This window comes from Vollenhovia emeryi, unplaced genomic scaffold, assembly GCF_000949405.1.
Source record: "Vollenhovia emeryi isolate VEMERY1.0 unplaced genomic scaffold, V.emery_V1.0 DF939303.1, whole genome shotgun sequence".
Taxonomy (NCBI): domain Eukaryota; kingdom Metazoa; phylum Arthropoda; class Insecta; order Hymenoptera; family Formicidae; genus Vollenhovia; species Vollenhovia emeryi.
In genome coordinates, this window is record NW_011967063.1 from 14,478 (window position 1) to 33,796 (window position 19,319).

At 40.8% G+C, this 19,319-nt stretch overlaps 4 protein-coding genes across 10 annotated transcripts in view; 1 reads left to right on the forward strand and 3 right to left on the reverse strand.

Annotated features, from left to right (window-relative positions):
* Positions 1 to 389: 389 nt before the first annotated feature.
* LOC105558939 (acidic phospholipase A2 PA4) lies at positions 390 to 9,847 on the reverse strand. Of its 4 annotated transcripts, XM_012006898.1 has the most exons (5): positions 8,595 to 8,993; positions 7,532 to 7,542; positions 4,298 to 4,552; positions 2,337 to 2,674; positions 390 to 1,539 (listed from the first exon to the last, which is right to left on the reverse strand). In XM_012006898.1, the coding sequence occupies exons 3-5, from the start codon at positions 4,550 to 4,552 to the stop codon at positions 1,437 to 1,439; spliced, it is 696 nt and encodes a 231-aa protein (XP_011862288.1). In that variant the 5' UTR covers positions 7,532 to 7,542; positions 8,595 to 8,993; the 3' UTR covers positions 390 to 1,436. The 4 variants fall into 4 exon arrangements, with proteins under 4 accessions (XP_011862288.1, XP_011862285.1, XP_011862286.1 ...); XM_012006895.1 differs by lacking the exons at positions 7,532 to 7,542; positions 8,595 to 8,993 and adding an exon at positions 9,776 to 9,847; XM_012006896.1 differs by lacking the exon at positions 7,532 to 7,542.
* LOC105558936 overlaps positions 9,149 to 19,319 on the forward strand; it is a 42,637-nt gene continuing 32,466 nt past the window's right edge. Inside the window, exon 1 of the mRNA XM_012006885.1 lies at positions 9,149 to 9,552. The gene's annotated coding sequence lies outside the window, so the exon portion shown is untranslated. The remainder of the gene's footprint in view (positions 9,553 to 19,319) is intronic.
* LOC105558938 (cyclin-dependent kinase 1) lies at positions 9,724 to 13,144 on the reverse strand. Of its 2 annotated transcripts, none has more exons than XM_012006893.1 (4): positions 11,923 to 13,144; positions 11,114 to 11,406; positions 10,672 to 10,991; positions 9,724 to 10,596 (listed from the first exon to the last, which is right to left on the reverse strand). In XM_012006893.1, the coding sequence occupies exons 1-4, from the start codon at positions 11,957 to 11,959 to the stop codon at positions 10,353 to 10,355; spliced, it is 894 nt and encodes a 297-aa protein (XP_011862283.1). In that variant the 5' UTR covers positions 11,960 to 13,144; the 3' UTR covers positions 9,724 to 10,352. The 2 variants fall into 2 exon arrangements, with proteins under 2 accessions (XP_011862283.1, XP_011862284.1); XM_012006894.1 differs by lacking the exon at positions 11,923 to 13,144 and adding an exon at positions 11,515 to 11,801.
* LOC105558937 (arginine/serine-rich coiled-coil protein 2) lies at positions 13,383 to 16,949 on the reverse strand. Of its 3 annotated transcripts, none has more exons than XM_012006890.1 (5): positions 16,662 to 16,949; positions 16,288 to 16,368; positions 14,993 to 15,120; positions 14,131 to 14,800; positions 13,383 to 13,892 (listed from the first exon to the last, which is right to left on the reverse strand). In XM_012006890.1, exons 1-5 carry the CDS (start codon positions 16,722 to 16,724, stop codon positions 13,593 to 13,595), a joined length of 1,242 nt encoding a protein of 413 aa, XP_011862280.1. In that variant the 5' UTR covers positions 16,725 to 16,949; the 3' UTR covers positions 13,383 to 13,592. The 3 variants fall into 3 exon arrangements, with proteins under 3 accessions (XP_011862280.1, XP_011862282.1, XP_011862281.1); XM_012006892.1 differs by lacking the exon at positions 16,662 to 16,949 and adding an exon at positions 15,718 to 15,775 and having other exon boundaries at positions 16,288 to 16,366; XM_012006891.1 differs by lacking the exon at positions 16,662 to 16,949 and having other exon boundaries at positions 15,718 to 16,364.

Consider the following 19,319-nt stretch of genomic DNA (forward strand, 5'->3'; position numbering starts at 1 on the left):
ATTTTTCTCAGGGTACAGTTACACGTACGACTCTTAATAACAATAGTGAGAGAAAGGGATTAACATGTCACGTTATCGTTGTTACCTCATAAAAGACAACCATGCTGTCACCCGTAATACTTCTACACAGCTTACAAAGAAATTACAAAGAAATTTCATAAAAGAAGCTTAATTAGCGCCTAAATATCTATTTTTTTTCTTACACTGAGAAAAATGTCCGATTAAATATAATCGGATAATCCAATTACATGATAACAAACGGATATATCCGATTAAATTGTATATCCGATGAAAAATTTGATCGGTTTTTCGATCAAATTTCACCGGTAATTGCATTTCATCGGATAAATTTCATCGGATATATTCATAATTTAATCGAAAAACGTAATCGGAAAAATTAACCATCGGACATACTATTTAATTGGTTTATCCGATGGAAATTTTTCTCAGTGTACAAATAATCAAACTCGATAGATCAGGCTGTAATCGTAGGGATAAAATATATACACAGCGAGGAGTTCCACCGTCCATAAACTACGAATGTCATTTGCACTCGCGCCGTCGCGAAAGATTTAATGTAACCCACACAGCAAAAAATGTCACAAAGATATCTAGGAGATATCTAAATATTACAATATCTGATACAAAAACTACTCAGATATCGTTTGGATATCCGAGAGATGTCTTTCAGATTCTAAGAAGTCATGATTAGTTCATCTGAGATATATCTGATTTTATATCAAATACAATATTAGATATCTACATTTTAGTGAAATCGAATTTTACGTATTACAGAATAGGCATTGTGATAAATAAAAAATATTTTATCTTTATCAGTTCTGGAATAACTTATTACGGAACACGGCCTCCATAAATCAGCCCTCACTCTTTTATACTATTATTGTAAACTCATCCTTATCATTTTTTTTTATCGTACTATTTCTTTTTTGACTAGATAAGTTTAGAAAACTTATTTTGAGGAAAAGTTAAATAATCAACAATTATTTAAAAACAAAACAAATGATAAAAATAAAAATATAAACAATAATTTTTAAAGGAGATGTCAGAAATGTGATATCCATACAATATTCAGATATATCATCTACAAGATCTCTCAAATATGACCGGTGGAATGATATCCGATTTAAGTCTCTGATATATTTTGCTGTGTGGAAACTTAAGTTGCGGTCCATTTGATGCTGCAAATTCTTCTTTGCCTTCTTTCTTTATTAAAAGGAAGAAGAAGAAGAATACTCGGAGGCATTTAAAGTGTCAAGTGGACTGCAGCCTTAAGCTCTAAAACGGTATACATACATTTGATTTGGCGCGCGAGGATAACGAGGACGGCAATTTGATATAAACTAAATGATATTGATCGATATGCCGCGCACTGGCCACTAGCCCTTTTCTGGATGTATCCGAGGGGACTTTGAAAGTCATTTGTTCATATTCAGAGGCATCATGGGCACGTATTTGTCACTGGGTCGGAACTTGTATTGCGAGCATAATCGATCGGACACAGCCTCCGCGTATCCGTTCCTGCAAAAAATCTCATTGATCAATATTCGTCAAATCTCTCGTCGACAGGACGTCGCGGCGGCTGATAAAATGAAAAGCCTTCACCGGGGGATTAAAACTGGGTTATAATTTAGCAGAATAAAGAACCTTTCACCATGGCAGGGAGATTGATTACATGACAACCGGAGGATAATTATGATACGCGGGACCGCCACCAAAAGTCACGTGTTAAGTGCCGGAAAAGAATAAAAAAAAACTGTTTACAATGAGATCCTTTCTTATATTTCGAGATCTTCAAACAAATGGTACGACATCTCGAAAGTTTCTCCGTCTGGCCTGGACGAAATCCCAGAATGCGTAGGAAACGGTCGTCAACAGTGGTCTTTGGAATCCTCTAACCTCAGATAAATTGTTTGGCAAGAAACGAGGGGGCCTCTCCCATTCTAAATCGCAGCTAAAATGATTCTACCATGTAACGGCAAGAATTTTCAGAAAACCATTCTCTCTCTGTCTCTCCCTCTCTCTCTCTCTCTCTCTCTAGTTGTACGACAAAAATTTTTTATCGCATAAATATGCTCTTTTATTTATACAAATATGCAAAGCTACTTTTTTATCATATAAATATATAATTCGTATTTAACATAAAAAAATGTTATAATTAAAAAAACTATAAGAAACGACTAGTCTCGTTCCGATGATCGAAAAAAAGTCATTTTGCTTCATAATAAAAAACATTTAAATTAATTACTACCAGGAAGTATGTGAGATATATCGTAAAATCGATTTTGTGAGATTTCAAAGACTTTTGTATGAAATACCTTTGCCACTGCGAGCACGGTCGTCTCTCTTTGAAGCAGATAACCTGGATCACATTGAAGAAAAGCGCGCCGAGGGTATTGGCCACCTCGGTATTGAGATTCTGTAAACATCTGCGGAATTTGGCGTCGCAATCGCAATGCGAGCGAGTAAATGGCGAGTTATTGCATATGCCGTGTATGCATTGTTGCGGCGCTATCGTGAACGGGCAATGGTCGTGCTCCCTGCAGCAGGTATCCTCGACCGAATGTTGGCCCACATCGTCGTAGGAATCGGCCACGTTGCCTGGTCCGCACCACTTAGTTCCCGGATATATTAAACCACCGCCGGGCGCTTGATTCTGGAATTATAGAAATTGCGTAATGTCGATCCGACATCGATCCAAATGTCATCGATAGAGGTGTGACATTTTGATGTTATTTTTTGGCATTTTTTGCGTTTTGTTTTTCCAGATTTTGCGTTACTTCGATGTTATTTTTTGCATTTTTCCGGATTTTGCATTTTGATAGTGTTTTTGATAATGCCGTGGGCAGGGGTGGGCAGGGTTTCAAGTTTCAATAAGACGACTTGGGCTCGGTTTAGTAAGTAAAAACTAGTCTTAGGCATAAATCTCTTTGGTTTAGGATACAACATTGAAGTTAAAAATGTTTACTAAGGAAAATTGCGATTGTTAACGTTATTTGGACGCTATTTTGCGTGTTGAGGGTCATCTTGCGTTATTTTGCGTTTTAAAAACGTGTTAAACGAAGTTGGGTACTCCAAAATGCAAATAAATGACATTAAAAATGTTCCTGGGGCATTTTGCGATATTCTGCGTATAAAGATAACATAAAAATGTCATACCTCTAGTCATCGATTATCCAAATTACCTTTCAGAGGCTTCCGAAAGGAAGCCGTTTTTACGAATACAATAATATTTTAAGGAAACAGTCAATAAGCGATGATTATTCATGTTAAAATATTAAAATATTATAAGTATAAGCCAAGATATTCTCTCAATTTATCTTTTAATAACACAGCTAAAAAAAGACACCGGGACGAGACTGGTCGTTTCTTATATTGTACACTGAGAAAAATGTCCGATTAAATATAATCGGATAACTCAATTACATAATAACAAACGGATATCCCTAGCGAAAATAATATGTTTATTAAAAGTTTATAAGAAATTTGTTTAAATGTTGAGTTAATGTTTTATTTGAGTTTTAACACTTTTATTGAATTGTTTGTGAGATATAATTAATTTAAACATGGAGGTGTTTGTGGCATGTTCACGATTACAAGTGTTCAAGTTGCGTTTAATGATACAATGTCAAACGTTTCCATTATAATTTTCTAAGTGTTCGTAAAATGTTATTGTCAGTAAAGAATTAACCAGGTATTTGCAACGTACTTCCAAACGGCGTAACCATCAATAAAACTGTTCATAAAACAATGTAACTATCGACAAAACATCATCTCTCTTAAAATTTTCGCCAGAGATATCAAATGAAAAAAATGTGATCGGTTTTTCAGTCAAATTTAATCGGTAACTGCATTTTATCGGATATATCCACAATTTATCGGAAAACGTACTCGGAAAAATTAACCATCGGAAACACTATTTCATTTTTATCCGACGAAAATTTTTTTAAGTGTAGTTTTTGTACGCTAAACACGCATCCGATTTCCAAATGACTTCATCACGTCACAATGTCGAGAAATTTGCAATTAAAGTTGCCAAAAAAGGTTATTTTCGCGAACTTTGTCATATTTTGATATGATGGAATTTGGAAACCGGATTCGTATTTAACATTTAAAAATGTTACGATTGAAAAAAACTATAAGAGACCATTAGTCTCGTTCCGATGATCGGAAAAAGGTCATTTTGCTTTATAAAAAAATATTCAAATTAATTACTACGAGGTAAAATAATTTGGAACATTTTATTATATCCTCAGAGGCAATCGATGAATTCTCTCACCTTTCCCTTATTTCGCGAAGCCTTGCAGGTTTCTTCCAGGTCGGCGACGAGGTTGCTGGAGATTTGTCGAACTTTTCGGGGATCCGCGCCGAGAACCATCTTCTGGATGACCCCGCGGTCGTTGTAAAGCGCGCAGAAAGGTGCGTCGGCATTCAATTCCACCATTCTGGACATGGTAGTGTCGGCGACCAGCACGCTAGCTTCAGTCCTCTCGGCCCAGAGGATCGACAGAACGCCGAGCAGGACAGCGAGCATCTGCGAACGGCGAGAAATAGATCCACCAGGTGGGACGAGTCGTTAAAAGTAACCGTCAAAGGCGAAGATTTTACCAGGCATCGCCAAACGAGATAAATACACGAAAACACTCACAATCAGCAGCCGACCTTCGTCTCTGATGTCGGCACCGTCAACAATTTCGACTCGCTCGAATGGCTTTCAAGAAAAAAAAACTAAGAGGGCTATTCGTACACCGAAACGTTCGGTCAGAATTAATGCTTGACCGCGATTTTAAATGGCACTCCTCGCCAAGGCCACCATTGATTCTGTCTCTTCGTAACGACAGGACGAAAATATTATCGCTACACAATGCATCGCAACTTGATTGCGTAATGTAAATTAACATATTTGTACACCTTCTCGGGTTATGCAACCGGTTAACGATTTTGTTTAGTATTCGGAGGAGAATTTGTAGTGGCTCTTCGCGGTGAAAGGCTTCGAAACAACGAAGTGCGAATCGGTCATTTATCACATCGCATATTTAATTTCACGAGAATGTCAGTCTGTAAAATAGACGGAACCCATCTAGCCCGCATGTCTAAAAGACATCTTTAGGACGTCTTTAAGTCATCTTTCAGATGTGTATGTCCCAAAGACGACTTATAGATGTCTTTTGGACGTGCGTGATGTATGGGAGGTATCATACTCCGCGCGTATCTTCATGTGCCATTTGTCAGAGTGTACCAGAGGACGGGTGCCGACAGATGACAAAGTCCTAATCTTTCAGCGGATATATCTAATTCGGAGAGTCGAACTAGCCTACGACCTCGGTTGGGTTTGGGTCGTTTCAATTCAGGCCGATCGCGAAAACGAGATCGAGAGTGCGCGCCCTGAGAGAGATTAAGCATGTGTAACGTGATGATCCCTGGCGAAAATGACATGTTTATAAGAAGTTTGTTGAAATGTTGGGTCAATGTTTTATTTGAGTTTTAAAACAATTTACTGAATTGTTTTTTTGACACGTTTTACGACATGTTCACGGTTACAAGTGTTCAAATTGCGTTTAATGATACAATGTCAAACGTTTCCATTACAGCTTTCCAAGCGTTTGTAAAATGTTATTGTCAGTAAAGAATTAACCATGTGTTTGCAACGTACTTCCAAACGGTGTAACCGTCAGTAAAACTCTTCATAAACAATGTAACTATCGACGAAACTCTTCATAAATAAATATGAACATCATCTCTCACTGAAAACTTTCGCCAGGGATGTGGGTCAATGAAGTTTATCGGTGAATTTGTCTCTTGAACCTGCCTTTCGGCAGAATATCGACAAACAAGATCGCCTAACACTCTACAATAATTCACGTGCTCTGGACCTAGTGTGCTCCGCACCAGGGGTTATTACTCATCGCGAGCCACCATTATCGAGTCATCAAAACCGCTCGTCCCTCCGCTGGACGTTCCTGTCCTGCTCGAAAGGGAAAGGCGCGAGGTAATATGAATTTTTCGCGAACGTCCGCACCTCTGCGTTAAATCTTTTTGCGTCAATATTTTTTTCGCTTTCAAAACAGAATTAGCCTAATATTTCACGTAATACAGTTCACGTAATACAGTTTAAACGCAATTTTTGTAGAATTTTAAACGGCACCACCTCCACATTTCGAAACGATATGCATAGGCTTGTTAAGCAATAGCTACTGATAGAGCGACGGACTGTCGAATTGGAAGTTGCATGCCGTGTTACGACATGAAGCTTTGAAGGCGTGTGAGCCGATTATCTCCCATCGCTTAAATTATAAAATCACTCGTCTGTCTTCCTTTCGGAGAGATAATTGCGATCGAAAGTGAAATAAAATGCAATCGATTACTTCGTGCCATACGAAATATTCGAAATGCCTCGGGCGTGATGGGCGACGAGTTCTCTTTGAGAACATTCTCTTTAAAGAATTCGTGGCGAATTTCGTCCAACGAAAATAGCCATTTATTTTTCCATGTAAAATCGTTCGTAAACGGAAATTCTTTCTTTGTTTATTATTTTTTTTATCAAAAAAAATTTTCTGCAGCAGAGACTTCAAACTGTTACGTCGATTTTTCGTCGTAAATTCGTCCATAACGAAAAATTGATTACCATTATACAAGTATATAAAAAAACGTCATGCATTATTGTCTTTTCCGATATGGCCTGCATAATTGCTGATATGGGTCAATGAAGATCGTTATCGAACTTGTCTCTTGAACCTGCGTGTCGATGTATGTCAGCAGGACAGCTCTATTATAATCGGATGCAGTCTGGGGTGATTATGACGCACCTATAATACGTCAGTGGTCATCGTTTATCGCTAATCGCGATTATTACCAAATCAATTCGACCGGCAGAAACCGTTGTGGCGGAAATTGTCGTGCGTAGAGCACAGAAATGAAATACAAAATATACGCAAAATAAAAAGTGTATGTTTTTTTTTACACAATTATGCGAAGGTCGAAGCTCAAAATTCTGCGCAAATTGAAAATACCGGAAATATGGCAGTGCACGGTTGACGTCCAAAAATAATAAATGTGAAGGTACTGGGTTTGCAATCCTCTTCCAGTTAATTGAATAAAAAAAATTTGTTAATGTTACTGACTTACAATTAATACAATTTTCTAATATTGTAATCGCGAACGCTGTCAAACTCCGACGATACTCTTAGCATTGATAAAGACGTACAATTCGGGCACTCGTATCAATTTGTTTACGGTCTACGTGTGAAAATCAATTAGGAAAATCATATTTCCTTGTAAGGAATTGTTCGTTCGACAGCACTAAAATGAGCCAGTTAAATATTTTTGATGTACGTCCATTATTTTAATGACTGTTATTGTCAGTCGAAGCCCATCTTAGATGTGTCTCGTTTTCGCTCGTTACTCTTTCTTTAAATTTGATCAAATATCAACCAAATTATATTAACAAGGTCTGAAGCACCAAAGCAGTTAATGACTTTATATTTAAATTACCCAAGAATTATAATTAACTTACCCAAGAATGCTCTGAAATTTCATGCAAAATAAAACAGAATATTTAACAAGGATAAAGACTTTGATAAAGAATATCGGATAAAAGTAACACGATTTTCGGCAGCAATCTTTGCATAAAAAGTGGACACGAGTTTTTATCTTTTACTGTCCGACTGTTAAAGATTGTAACGTGTTCTTTTTACATATTTTTTGTATTTTCCAGCACTGTCAAGTGACAAATAATCTTTTACATAAAAAGTGGATACGAGTTTTTATCTTCCACTGTCTGACTATTAAAAGTTTTTTACGTGCTCTATTTTTACATATTTTTTGTATTTTTCAGCATTATCAAGCAAAAAATAGTTTATTTAAAAAAATTATTCGAGAGCAATGACGATAATAAAACTGTAATAATTTCTACAGAAGTTATCGATCCGTGCAAAAGATTATAAGAATTAGAGATAATTTTATTTTATTGTAAATTTTTAATATACACGCGCACAGAAAGAAAAAAAAGAACAAGATGAGATTAAAATGTGAAAAGCTTTTTATATAAAAGACTGTTTCTACACGGAGAGAATTTTCTCTTAAAATTTATCTTGAAAATCGTGTAATCGTGGGACAACACAATATTTCCGAGAATTTTATTTTACTAGTAAAACGTATGGTAAAATTTCAGAAAACTCTCATAAAGCTCTTCAAAATGTCATGTTATCTCACGATTACACGATTTTCAAGATAAATTTTAAGAGAAAATTCTCTCCGTGTATATTTAAGCAATAATAAAAATTCGTTTTGCTGTTGAATACGTTTGGAAACAAATTAAAACTGAAGGTGTTTAATTTAAAATTTTTAATCCCGTAGTTTTAATTCACAATTAAACCCTTGTCGAATTCTTCTCGTAAACGGTAAGATAAAACTTATAAAATAAAAAATAACAAATTTTGACAGGCCTTTTCAAAACGTTTTCCTTTCTCAATATAACTCGAGGATCAATTCTCTATTAATAATTTGGCATTTTCACTGCATCTTCACGAGAGATAATAAAATTCAACCGTTTGCCATTATAATTGTCGAAAACTTACGTCGCTCACAAAGCAGATCACGCTCAAGACGCAGTCACCGATACGCGATTGAGAGGTGATCGTAGCAGTCCGAGACCGGGAAATCCGCGAATATGACTAAAAGAAGAAGGCACGGAAACGCATGCAGCGAATGCGCGAGACCGCCGGTGCAAATCTAAACTGCGCACCCCCCGTAGCCCACTCCGCGGGTCTGCCGAGCTGGTCGCACACTGCAGTGCGTAACGAACGGGAAGTAAGAAGGGTGTAGTTGTATTTTTGCAGCTCATGAAAGTCGTAATTTTGCCAGGGCACACTGGTCACGCCAGCGTCTAAAGAAATAGATTGCGAACTATTGCTGACAATTGACTTTTCGATTATTTAATTTAATACTTTAGACATTTCCGATGAAAAATGGACCGAAGATGAAAAAAGAGAGAAACGTCCCCTTACGGAAAAAAACGCTCGAGTTTTGAGTGTTAACACTCGATTGTCCGAATTTACCTACAAATTTGGGTGTGAATATTTAAATCTGGGTGTTTACGCCCAAATTTGAGAGTAAATTCGGACAATCGTTAATACTCAAAACTTGAGTGTTTTTTTTCCCGTAAGGGTCTGCCAGGTGTCAGATAAAAAAATCACTCCGTGAGAGACGGCTCTAGCGTAGAGAACGTAATAGATGTATAGCGATGGTTGGAACAGTTATTGAACCGGAATGCCTAATGCCGTACCGTGGCAACAAGAACACGTCACTACGTGAGGGCAGGCATTTACGCCACGCTGATTTTTTTTTAACGTTATCTTTTAACGCACTCCGGTTTCTGTATCCAAGCGGTGCGGTGTTTTGGGAGCGAGACGTCAGTATGCGAAATGAAACGTGTCCTATCAACCGTTTGTAAAATCCCGCGATAAAGAGATGAACTTGAAATCGATGCGTGAAATTATATTCGCAAGTAAAACGTTATTGCGATCGTCACGCGAGGTAAGTAATATCGGTACATCTAACTTTTAATTTATAATTTTCAATCTTCGTATATAAAAAAAATTATATCAAATCTGTCACGCGTCGAAATTAATCGGGCGCGAAGTTAGTATTAAAAAAATTTAACGGTAGAATTATTAGACATTACGTCTGTAACGAAAGAGACAGTCGTCAAAATAAGGATATTATTATTATTATTTTCTTTTAATATGAGGGTACATACATTGACACTTGGCGTTGGCCTAATTTCTTGTTGCGAGCGCGCGCAAAGATATCGAAGATAAGGCGAGCGGTACGGAACCACGAAATCCACTCCTCAGCAGTCACTATCAGACTGGTGGTTCGTACGAGACGTCGGAATACTAATATTCGCAGCCACGCATATACAAACGCGTGCGTTATGCGCGCATTGGGGGAGAATCTAAATCATGTGATGGTGACTGTTTATGTGGAGCAGCTCTTAATTGATTTTTTCTTCACTGTTAAAACAAAGAGAGAAATCTGCGCCTGTACGTAAATAGTTCAGGACAAAGATATATTAGAAACGATTCTTAATCATGTTTCAGCAGTAACGTATGGACGAAATTTATGTAATTGAATGAAAGCTATACGCTTATTCGTACACAAAGTAAGTTCTACTGCAAAAATACAAATGTAGACTTTAATCAGTAAAATGATTAAACAAAATGAGGGGACATTTACTCGAATAAATTAACTTGTAGTACAGCTTAAGAGTCTTCACGTAGCCACACGATTAAAAATGCAAAAATCTGATCCCTTTCCCAGAAAAAACTTCCGTTTTACGCAGCGGGTATTTTGTACGTATCCAAGTCGTTGAAGTAAGGATGCTGCAGTGCCGCCCGTGCGTGTATTCTGTACACAGGATCGTACGTGAGCATGGCCTGCAGCAGATCCAATCCATCCGGATCCAACGTCTTCACTTGCGACTCCAAGTTATTCGTCATCCAATTCGGGAACGTCGCTTTGTAATCAGACAATTGCGTTACGCCCGGCCATATATCTTCGGTAGGCGTTTTCAATATCCTGCAGGGTAAAATTACAATCATCGAACGGTCTGAGAAGCGACACTTCTACGGTGACGCATTAGAAAACTTTTACCGGAATATTCTGAACAGCTGATCGATCTCGCTGTCTCCCTGGAACAATGGTTTCTTAGTCGCCATCTCCGCAAAGATGCATCCAATGCTCCACATATCAATCGCGCACGAATATCTAGTAGCACCCAGAAGGATCTCGGGTGCCCTGTACCACAGAGTCACAACTTCGTGTGTGTATATTCTGACTGGAATTCCAAATGCCCTGCCAAGACCAAAGTCAGCCACTTTGATAACTCCGGTCTTGTCGATGAGCAAATTCTGCGGCTTCAAATCGCGATGTAGTATTCTACGCTTGTGGCAGAACAGAACTGCACGCGTGATCTGAAATGGCAGGCAAACGCGTCGGTGAACGTTCGGTCAATCTTGATGAAAGCGACTAGAGTGTCTATCAATAAAAAACAAAAGGTTACTGTAATGAGGCAGAAATGTGCGTGTAAGCAAACCTGATATAGATATGATTTGACTACAGCTGGTTCCATCAGTTTATTGCCCAAACTGTCCATGTACTTTTTCAGGTCCATAGTGAGGTACTCGAAAATAAGATACAGTCTCGACTCTTCCATTAACACATCGATCAAGCTCACTATGTTCGGATGATTCAATTCTTTGAGCAGCGAAATTTCCCTAATGGCAGTTGACGGTATTCCCTCGTCGTCGCTTTCCAAGCGAATCTTCTTCATGGCCACAATTTCTCCAGTCTTCTTGTGCTTTCCCTTGTATACCACTCCATATGTTCCTAAGGGATATTAAGACACCTTACAACGAGCTATGCTTTGAACTCCACGTTTACATGTAGCCAAAATATTTTATGGGATTATGTGTAGCTAAAATCCAATGCAACAACCTTGTAGATTTCAGCTACAGTAACATTGCACTGCTCGTTTCGCAAAGATCATTCTCCGTTTGACAAAGTATACATAATATACAAGTACTTGAGGCAACGTGGACACTAGCAATCACTGATGCCTTTCTATGTGAATTCAGACGCATGTAGACACATAAGTTTTCTATATACATGTGCATGCAAAATGTATAACGTGTTGATATGCCTGCCCACAAATTCACGTGGGAAGGCAGCAATGATTCCTAGTGTACAACCTGAAGGGACGGCGATCTTTCGTTCCAACACACACGTCGCCTCGGCAGCCAATAATCGCCGTCCGCGAGACGCTCGGCAAATATTTATTGACTACCGCGAGCACGAGGCAACTCGGCAACAACGGGCTTCTCGTACCCTCCTCGTGCCACTCACCTTCTCCGATTTTCTCTATTTTTATGAAGTTCTCCATCGTGCGTGGCCGAGAGAGCGTGGACGTCGGTTCAGCAACGGTCGCCGGGGCTCGGCGGTATCTTTCGCGCGATTCAACCGGGGCAACAGCTCTCGCGTCGCACAAGCCTTGCCGTATGCCGCCCACCTAACGAACAAATTCAAATCAAACGGCACGCCATATTGGTAAACACACATTTGCTGCGCGCGTCAGCAACGCCCCCTCGCGCCACAGTCCACGGCTGTCGGGCTTGCCGCGTACTCCCGCCACAGATGGCGCGCTGCCCGTCGGCCATGTTGGCCCGCGGATATTCAACTCCGAAGTTCTCGACAAGACCGAAAGTCCATGTAAATAAGTAAATATTGTACTCGACTTACTCGGCGTACTCGTTCTATTTTTTTTTCACGCAGTTGAGAATCGCGTAGTTTGTCAATCACAAAAATACTTGTGAGAAAAGACCGTGTAATGTCGTAAAAATATTTATTTTACATATTTGCACAAAAACAATAATAATAAGAGAAAATCGAGTTTGTCATTTGGGCGGATAAGCTTAATGTGTTCTCTACAAATCAATAAAAAAAATTAGGATGCTGTAATAGTATAATATAATACAAGAACTGTTGGTTCGCTAGCATACGATAACTGAGGAGTTTGCTGGAAAAACGATTCAAGTCGACTTTCGCTGTTCTTTCATATACTCTGAAAGCTAGGCTAAAAGCTTTAGAATTGTCTTCTACAGATCAATATTTATAAACTCTGCACTTGAAAGCTTGGTTTGGCCAATACGTAAATTTTCAAGTTCAAGATCGAACGTAAACTTTTAGTACGAAAACTTAAGTCGACTCGAGTCGTTCTCTCGCCAAGCTCAATTTCAATAAAAATATCTTCTGATCGCCTTTAAAAAGTACCGCGTAAATGGAGGAATGAGTGAAGGTGAAAGCGCTCGAGCAAATCCAGTTGGTCTTCCGCCAAGCAAAGTTTGTTTTCAGATGAACAATGCAGCTTCTTTTTAGATAATCTTAATAAATTTATTTTTAGTGCTTACAACGAGGAAATACACAACTTCATTGCAATTGTACGATAAACTCTGAACCTGGATTAGCTATCGTCCTTGATTCGCAGGAAAGACTTAGAAATCATCAGGGTTGGGAAAGCTACTTTATAGAAGTAACTAGTTACAGTTACTCGAAAAGTAACGAATCGTTACTTTGCAGTTACTCCCTTGCGATAAAAATAAAAATATCGAATTTGCATTTGAATTGTAAAAGCGGCGATAAAGGCGTTTATGCGCAAATGCAAGGCGCTAATGCGATCTGTGGAGGTTGAAAATATATATAAAGTAACTCTTAATGTAACTATTAAATTAATTACTAGTTATCGGAAAAAAAATGTAACTGAGTTAAGTTACAGTTACAGGTGTAGAGAAAGTAACGAAGTTAAGTTAGAGTTACCAAAAAGAAGTAACTGTAACTGTAACTTCGTTACAAGTAACGAGTCACTTCCCAACCCTGGAAATCATACAATTCGGTTTGAAATAACCGAAATGACGTAAGGTCGCTGAACTGGTGAACGTAACTCTATTTGCGTATCAGTATTAAATGTAACTACTAATATTAAATGTAATTAAACAATGGGCGCCAAATTGAGGCGCGTTTTATCGTGGAAATTGATAGCCACCAGTCGCGTAGCCCAGTCCTACGCCACGTTGCGTGTGTGTGGTAGCACGCGCTACTTCGTATTGTTGCTCCATATTGTTGAACATCTCTTCCTGCTTTTTCAGAATATCCGGCTTGGCCCCTACCGCCGGCGCGCTAGGCATATCACCCTTAATACCCATCAGTCGCTTGAACTTGGCCGACACCTTCCCATCCTGATCGTGCGTGAAGGTCGTTCCCATCCATGTGTTGGCGGTGGAAGCCGCGGTCGACGTGCTATTACCGTCGTCCGGCTTGGACTGCAAAGAGATAAGCGCGATTGTAAAACGAATTCGCGTGTGTCCGACACTTAGGCCGGTATTTATAGTCGAATCTTATACTCGAGACCGTCTTGAATTTATCTAAAGATGCTGTACGGAACATTTCATTGGCTACGAAGAATCTAAAGATGATCTTGAGACAGTCGTGAATATAAGATCCGACTATGAATACTGGCCTGAAGTATCAGGAGTATCGTTATCGCTGGATAATCATCACCTTATTCGCCCACAGAAGCTTCCTCTTTTGGATCTGTTCCGCGTACTTGCCCTGCGTCGCCGTCGCCAACGGATTGTAGTAATTTTGTTCGCCCTGGAAGTTACCGGGCGTCATGATGTCGCCGCCCTCCGGCGGCTTCAACTCTATACCCAGTTTCTCAAGCTGAGCCAGCTTGTTCCGTCCTTTTTCCTCTCGGTAACTCATCGTCCTGAACGGTAGCGGTAGCGCGCGGTCCCTCGATCGCGATCTCGATCGCGTGCGATCCCTCTCCTTGTGGTAGCCCGAGCGCTCGTCCCGATATCGGTCCTTGGACCGGTCGTCCCTCGAGTGCCGCCGGTCCCGTTCACCGCGATCGCTGCGGTCTCTGCGTCGGTCCCTGTCGTTCCTGTCGCGATTACGATCCCTCCGGTCGTCCCTGTAATGATGATCCTTGTCGCTCCTCTCTCTGTCGTCGCTCTTCTCATCCTTGGACGACCCGACGGACGCCTTACGCTTGTCGTCATCCCGACCCCGCCGATCTCTGCTTCGGTCTCTGTGGCTACTGCTGCTGTCACGTTGCCTTCGATCGTCATACCGGCGACTCTTGTCGGACGAGTGCCGACTCCGATCGCTACGATCTCCCCGCCTGTGATCGTCTTTCGAACTCGCATGATTCTCATGATCAGCTCGCCTGTAAAACGATTACGTTCTGCAGGGGTATACCACACAGATGCGTATTATTATTCTGGACATGTGACAGGTGTATAATTTGATATAATTTTAGTGAGATGTATGAAAAATTACTGCTCTCGTGGCAAATCCGACGGCAATAAAATACCTAGCACCTGTACTATAGGTAGCAATAATAAGCAAACCAGCCTACCTCTGGTCTGATGGAGAAGGCAAAGCTCGGGAGGATTCTGTTCTCGAGCCAAAGGTAGACTGGGCCTGTGCAGGACTGTGGGCGCGTTCGCTACTGGACTCCCTGGACGAATTATTGTTGTTGCTCTCCTAGAGAGAAGAAAAATTGTCAATTTTAGTACGGATCTCTCTTACATATTCCACTGAGTAAGAAATAGCTCGTAATTCCTACCACAAAAGCTATTTTTAGAATGTTTTAACTTCAATACACGCAAAGTTGTCTGACAGCGAGTGTAATAACGAGTAACAAAATATTAGAGCAACCTACACTTTGTAAAGAGGAAAAACGCTCTTGACGAGTATAAAAGGTGAACGTAAAGTTGGAAGAATTTCTGTGTACAAAAATGAAATTGAGTTTCTTTTTTTTTGTTCTCTCGCATCAGTTCTTCTTGGTTGTACTTGATACAAAAGTTTGGAGACACTCAGCGGATTTCCGAGGTGTCGCCTCTATTCGATAATATACATAATCTGTATGCGCTCGATCACACGACAGGTAAAAGTAGAACCAATAGAAACAACCACGTGACAAAAAGGAGAAAGAGAAAGAGAGAGGAATATGAGGGCCCTTCGTAACAATCTGCCTCTGCAGTTAGTTATCACCCGAGCATATATAACTTTTGTATACGTGATTTCTTTGATGATTGGATGTTTTGTTAGTGTTACCTTCTGCCAGCTTCCTCTACTCACCTCTGTCTTCTGACTAGGACTTGGGGGTAGTCTTGAAAGACCCTCACACAGCATAGACCTTGCCGAGATGCGTAGATATTGTATCATGTATTACCAACAGAGCTACGTGTTAATATTGTCTCACGAAATGGCACTATTCCCATTTACTTATCATTTAAATTTTAATAAATGTGAATGATAGCCTGATTATCCCTGCGTTCGCTAGGGTTTCAAGGTCCTGTCTTATTCGCATTGTGCGCGTAAACTACGAGCCGGATCGCTTTCGCTAGATAACGGATACTGCAGCTTGTACCGAATATCACGATCCGATCAAGAAATCGTCAATGCACGAGCATCGCTTGCCGCGATCTCGCGCATTGCGCCCGCTCGCCGCGGGCGGCGTTAATTGATCGTTTCGACGACATGACCTTGCAAAACCGGACACTATCCCCATTACGTATCAGGCCTAAGATGCTCTGCATGTACATACAGCACCCGTAAAGTCACCGCGGCATCTTCTTAGGCATTGTCCGAATGTTTCGTACTTAACAGCTAAGAATTAAGGATCAACGGCGTGCGCTATCGCCATACCTCACTCATGTCCATCTGTACCGGGTCGTAGTTTGCGTCGCTCGCCCTCCTGCTCGCCTCTTCCTGTCCCCGAGGTGGCGTCTAAAAAAGAGAAACCCGAGAATAAAATCATTTCGGACTCCAAGGCGCACCGCTACGCTCGCAGTTCTGATTTCGTGGTCCACGCCGCGAAACGACTCGCGGGGAGGATCGCGGAAGGGAGGATTGATCGCGCCTCGGGGTATCTAGGGCCGTGCATAATCGCAGCGTTTGGACGCGTAGCGAAGCCATATCGAACGGCGTGCGCCGCTATTTCGAGGTGGTGGCGGTGGCGGTGGCGGCGGCGGCGGCGACGAGACCTCGACGACGGCAAACGGATCCCCGCGCTCGCTCACCTTCGCGTCGTCCGAGTTGTTGCTGTTGTCGCCGTCACTGGCGTAATTCGCCAACGAATCCATAATGGCGCGCGAAACGTTCAACTGTCCCACTGCCGAGCTGTTGTTGACTGCAGGTCGGACCGTAGACGGCCGCGGCCGAGCGTCGCGGAGGAGTATCGCCAAGTATTGCTCGCAACGCACAGTGCACAGTGCGTCGCGCCGATCCTCAATTCCTCACGGGCGTCCTGTGCGCACGCCCGCCATTGGTCGGCCGAGCCGGGTCGAAATGCCGCTCGAACGGCCCGAACTGCCCCGAACACGCTCCGCCACGCCATTGGCCGCCCGTGCCCCGTTCGCCAGCCTTGCGAATCGGGCCTTCCGCGCATGCGCGGCGAATGCGACGACTGTAGGGCTTGTTTTCTATCGCTGCACTAGTGCAGTAATTAGCTAGAATGAGAAAAAATATACCTCTCTTACTCTAATTTATTGCACCAATTCACCAGTGCAGCAATAGGATACAAACTTATAGATACATACGTGCATACATACGCCGTTAGGTTAGGGTGAATATTGCATTTGTCGTGCAACTTTTTCAAGCGTGCCGATTGGCTGCAGGATAGAAAAGTTCTCGAGTCTAGAAATTTTCTATTTTGCAGCCAATCAACACGCTTGGAAAATTTGCTGTACGACAATGCCAGCCTTAGAACACAATTGCGGCAATTTTCGAAATGTAAAAAGATAATGAAATGTACATATACTCTTACGCATGTGCATATACGTATAATTACATCGCGCACAGAATTATAAGGAATTAAATAATTTATACTTGGTAAAACGTAAGGAAAGGACCCTATATATTGCACAATATATTGGCGCAATATTGGTCCAATATTGTAAGATGGACGCCTTCTCTTATCTAGCCAATGTCTATTTGGCAATATTGGTTTAATATTATATCAGTATATTATATCAATATTATATAAATTGGACCAATATTCTTATTACATTGTTAAATATTGACCAAATGCACTTCCAATATAAATCTAATATTACATAATTATTATCGCGCGATATTTACATTTATTCCATGGCCAATATTGGCTTTACGTTTGACGATATCGGTCAATGCATTTGTAATGTAACCAACATTGGACCAATGCTTAGATAATGCACTGTGCTACTAGAAACCACTGAAGCCATTGCAATTAAAATGTGCAGTGGACTCCAAGTGGATATATTTTATTTGGCAGAAATATATGTAGAATAGCAATAGTGTTTGTTGCGGGGATAAGAGGAACTGCCGAAAACATTGCCATTTTTTATGATAAAATAAAAATGTTTCTAAAATTAAAAGTGAAAATAGCATTCTATAAATATTAAAAAATTTTCTCTATATGATAAAGTTAGGAGAAATAAATTCGTCCGTTTTGTATATATATTTTTACGTCGTTTTCGCCGCGCATGCGCGAAAGACCCGGCTCAATTTGCAACGCCGATCCGCGCTCCCTTCTGTGTCCCTATGCACCAAACATTTTCCCTCTCTCGTCCCTTCTACCCGCGGAAGAATCTGATATATCCGGTGTATATGTTTGAACGCGGATTGGATGGCACAGATTTACGGATCTGCTTTCTCCTCGCTTCCTTTTTTGCTGTTTTCTCTTCTTTCTTCCTTTTTTAAAGCAAAATTACTCACGCCGCCTCTCAAGTTCTCTTTTGACGCAGTGTGCAGTGACTACCGCAGATAGTATCATTCTGTCTTCGTTGCACGAATGACAAAATAATCAGATGTCAAACGAAGATAGAGGGAATACAACATATTGCGTAAACGAACGCACACAGAAGCTAGACAATTCAAAATCTCTGTTGCTCTACTCATAGATTTTAATTTGCACAGAGAGAGAGAGAGAGAGAGAGAGAGAGAAAGAGAGAGAGATATGTATACATGTACGTGTGGTTTTTATTGATTCCCAGGCGAGTTACAAGGACTTCCGCTTCCGCAATTACATTAACTTACTGTTAACTTACGACTAACTCTCGGCCTAACTTACCACTAACTCCTTATCTAACTTACGAGTAAATTTAACCCGAATCTAATCGCCATCGTACTCCGCCAGATTTCGATTTACAAGTCGTATACATTCGAACGTATATTTAGATGCACTGAAAGAAAATTTTTTCGCTACCGCAGCCTAGTCGTGGTTTGCTAAAAATATTTTGCCACCATAACTATCTACAAATTTCTAAACCACAGCGAACGGTTTGCCGTCGCACCTAGAACAACGGGTACGGTAGGAAAATATTCGGCTATCACAACTAAACTCTATCCATATTTTACAACTGAAATTTATTATAGTTGCCGCGTGCAGTTTTTAGCTACACTTTTCTCCCCGTGTGCGACAAAACGTTCTTCGACTACTTAAAGTACTCGTTTCGAACGACGACAGTTTAACAATGGAGAAACGGCAGAGGAGAAGGTGTCATTTATTAAAAAAAAAAGAATCATCATGAGTTTCGTGAATTCTCTCGGGAGTTAAAGCGAACCTGAGGAGGGGACTCGGGGTTCTGTTCGCGCGAGCCAACTAAGGGCGAAGTACAACAGTCGATCTTCTCTCCGCGACCGCGAGGCGCGCTCGCACGTATCGCGTTCCCGCCGTGTGTCAACGAGCAAAGTATGCC